The sequence below is a fragment of the Montipora capricornis genome, chromosome 3 (genome assembly GCF_036669925.1).
Source record: "Montipora capricornis isolate CH-2021 chromosome 3, ASM3666992v2, whole genome shotgun sequence".
Classification (NCBI taxonomy): Eukaryota; Metazoa; Cnidaria; class Anthozoa; order Scleractinia; family Acroporidae; genus Montipora; species Montipora capricornis.
This window is the reverse complement of record NC_090885.1, coordinates 67,947,104-67,949,603: the sequence shown is the minus strand read 5'-3', so window position 1 is coordinate 67,949,603 and position 2,500 is coordinate 67,947,104. Positions and strand designations below refer to the sequence as shown.

The following is a 2,500-nucleotide window of genomic DNA, read 5'->3' as shown; positions in this document are numbered from 1 at the left end:
CTCTCCGGCTAAGGATCAGGTGATATTCCGCGCGATTTCGCAGGATAATTGTTAAATATCTTTATATAATCACTCGGGATCACATTCATTACAGACACAATGGTCTACCTGTGAGCCGTGAAATAGAGACTATTATTTACAAATACTGCTAAGAAATCTATTAAAATAAAAGAAACTACTATTTGCAACTAATGTTAAGTTATCTGTGTAAAAATTAAAACTATTTATATAACAACCATTATTAATATTAACTAAGTAAAAGCATCAATTTACTTACAATAGAATCATTTTAAATTTTCCTATAAATAAGAGAAGCTACGATTTACAGTAATTTAGGCTTTCGTACTCTGTGCAGAAGATCCTCTGTAGTGGAGGCTGTGTTTTCCAATTTCCAATTTGGGTCTGAGAATGCACAGGTTAATAGACGAATTTCGTACATTAAGGGAGTGGATGTCAAAGACATATTTGAAGATATTTCTCAAAATGAAAGGAGAATTATTATGAATGATTTTGAACATCAGAAAAGCGAGTTGTCGTATTCTCCTGTTTTCCAGTGTTTCCCACCCCAAATCATCTAGAAGGTCTTTTGATCTTATTTCATAATTACAGAAAGTAATAATTCTAGCAGCCCTATTTTGAAGCTTTTGGAGTTTTTCGGATAGGCCTTGCGTATATTGCCTCAGACACAGCTAGAGTAGTCAAAAATAGGGCAAACTGAATCAGTGCTTTATGTACAATGAATCTCGTTGTAAGCGGTATAGTAGGACTGAGGCGCTTTAGTACAGACAAACAGGTTGATACTGTTTGTCCTTACTAAGTACTGATTCTTTTGGGGCTCGTAAAATGATAATCAACAAGATGTGACAGATACCTTCTCTAGAATCTCTAGGATGTGCAATTTCCATGTCAAGTTTTCATCAATCAAAACTCCTAGGGATTTATAGCCAGTTACTCTATCTAAAGATGCGCCATCTACCTTAACAGTGAAGTTATCAGAGACTTGCAAGTTTGGAGCGCGTGCCTTTGAACATACACTTCGTGACATTTAATGTTAATTTATTCGCCTTCAACCACGTCTGAATTTTATTTAAATCATTTTTATTTGAAGAATGTCAGTATCTTTAGCTGCTGAGGTTAAGGTGGTGTCATCCATATACTTTCTTGGCTTGAAGAATAAATTACAAGAGGGGAGATCATTTATTTTGGCTTTATTTTGACAGCGGCAAATAAAGGAGATAGGATTCAGTTGAAATATCAACATAATTTTACAGTTAATTGCATTTTCAAGTTTTTTTTTTTATGAATCTCGCTCTCTTTGTGCATACATTCAAATGCTTCATAAAAGGAAACTTTAATTAATCAAATCAAACGTTTGTTTTTAATGAAGGCGAAACTAAAAGACTTCGAGAAAAGCTCTCGAAAAAGAGAGAAAAACCCTTTAATTCAAATCACAAATCCAAACCGAGAAACACTATTGAAACTAAAGATTCCACTTTTCCGACTCTGCTCCTTAATTATAAAAAGACGAATCTTTTTTTTTTCTGGAAAGGGCATTTGCTCTAGCTAGGCTCGATTACCAGTCACTGATTCGGGAAATGAGCCAGCGCTCACTCCCAAAGGAGAAGATACCCGAACTCGAGTGAACGGCGGAAATTGAGCCTATATTTTCTCCCGCCAACGAAAACGTCTGGATTCTTAGCGCAGGAGTCGTTTAGGCGTGATGACCACCACTGATGTTATAACGGTAAGCTCTTTTTGGGCGAAACGACTTAAATATATGGGCCAGCCCTCTCCTGTAATTCCGAACACATACCATGCAAATAATTGGGTTGACTGTTGAGGATAAATAAAGCATGACATAAGCAAAGAAACCCAACTCTTTGAGTGAAGGGCAAGATAACCCATCAAGTAATGGAACAAACACAAGTATGGGAAGAAAACAAACGTTCATTGTGATCACAACAAGGAAGCTCATTTTGATGGCGCGCTGCTTGTTTTTTACGGGCTTATGTGCCTCTGAGTCACGAAGAGCTTTTTCCTTCCGTCGCAAAGTAAGCATTGTAAGGCTGTACAATATAGATATGGGAATGAGTGGTCCAAAGCTAAAGACGTTTCTCACATGTCCGATATTGCGGAGTATCGAGAGAGTTTCGGGTAAAGAGTCACACCGAAGATTCTGTTCTTGTTTAACCAAATCGTACGCGTACAGGTCAATAGAATGTAGCATCAAAGCTACAGCCCAAGTAGAAGCGATAGCAATGGCTCTCTTTCTGGGTGTTATGAAATTCGCTTTCATAGGCCAGACCACGGCCATGCACCGATCCAAGGCAATCCAGAGAAGACTTGCCATCGAAACGGTGGCAGAGACGCGACGCAGATACGACCCTACTTTGCAGGAAATTGATCCTGTAGTGCCAGTGAAAGGCCAGTTTGAAGAATCAAGGGCTATTTGAACTAAGCGCAAAGGAATGGCTTGTAATGGGAATACGAAATCGGAAAC

At 38.2% G+C, this 2,500-nt stretch overlaps 1 protein-coding gene and 1 long non-coding RNA gene across 2 annotated transcripts in view; both read right to left on the bottom strand.

Moving 5' to 3' along the window:
• The window catches only part of LOC138041584 (uncharacterized), a 6,267-nt gene extending 5,247 nt beyond the window's left edge, over positions 1–1,020 (bottom strand). Inside the window, exon 1 of the long non-coding RNA XR_011130860.1 lies at positions 872–1,020. This is a non-coding gene — a long non-coding RNA (uncharacterized lncRNA). The remainder of the gene's footprint in view (positions 1–871) is intronic.
• Positions 1,021–1,711: 691 nt separating this feature from the next.
• LOC138040739 (neuropeptide Y receptor type 1-like) overlaps positions 1,712–2,500 on the bottom strand; it is a 996-nt gene continuing 207 nt past the window's right edge. Inside the window, exon 1 of the mRNA XM_068886417.1 lies at positions 1,712–2,500. This exon is cut by the window's right edge and continues 207 nt beyond it. Within this exon, the coding sequence (XP_068742518.1) occupies positions 1,712–2,500 (789 nt within the window).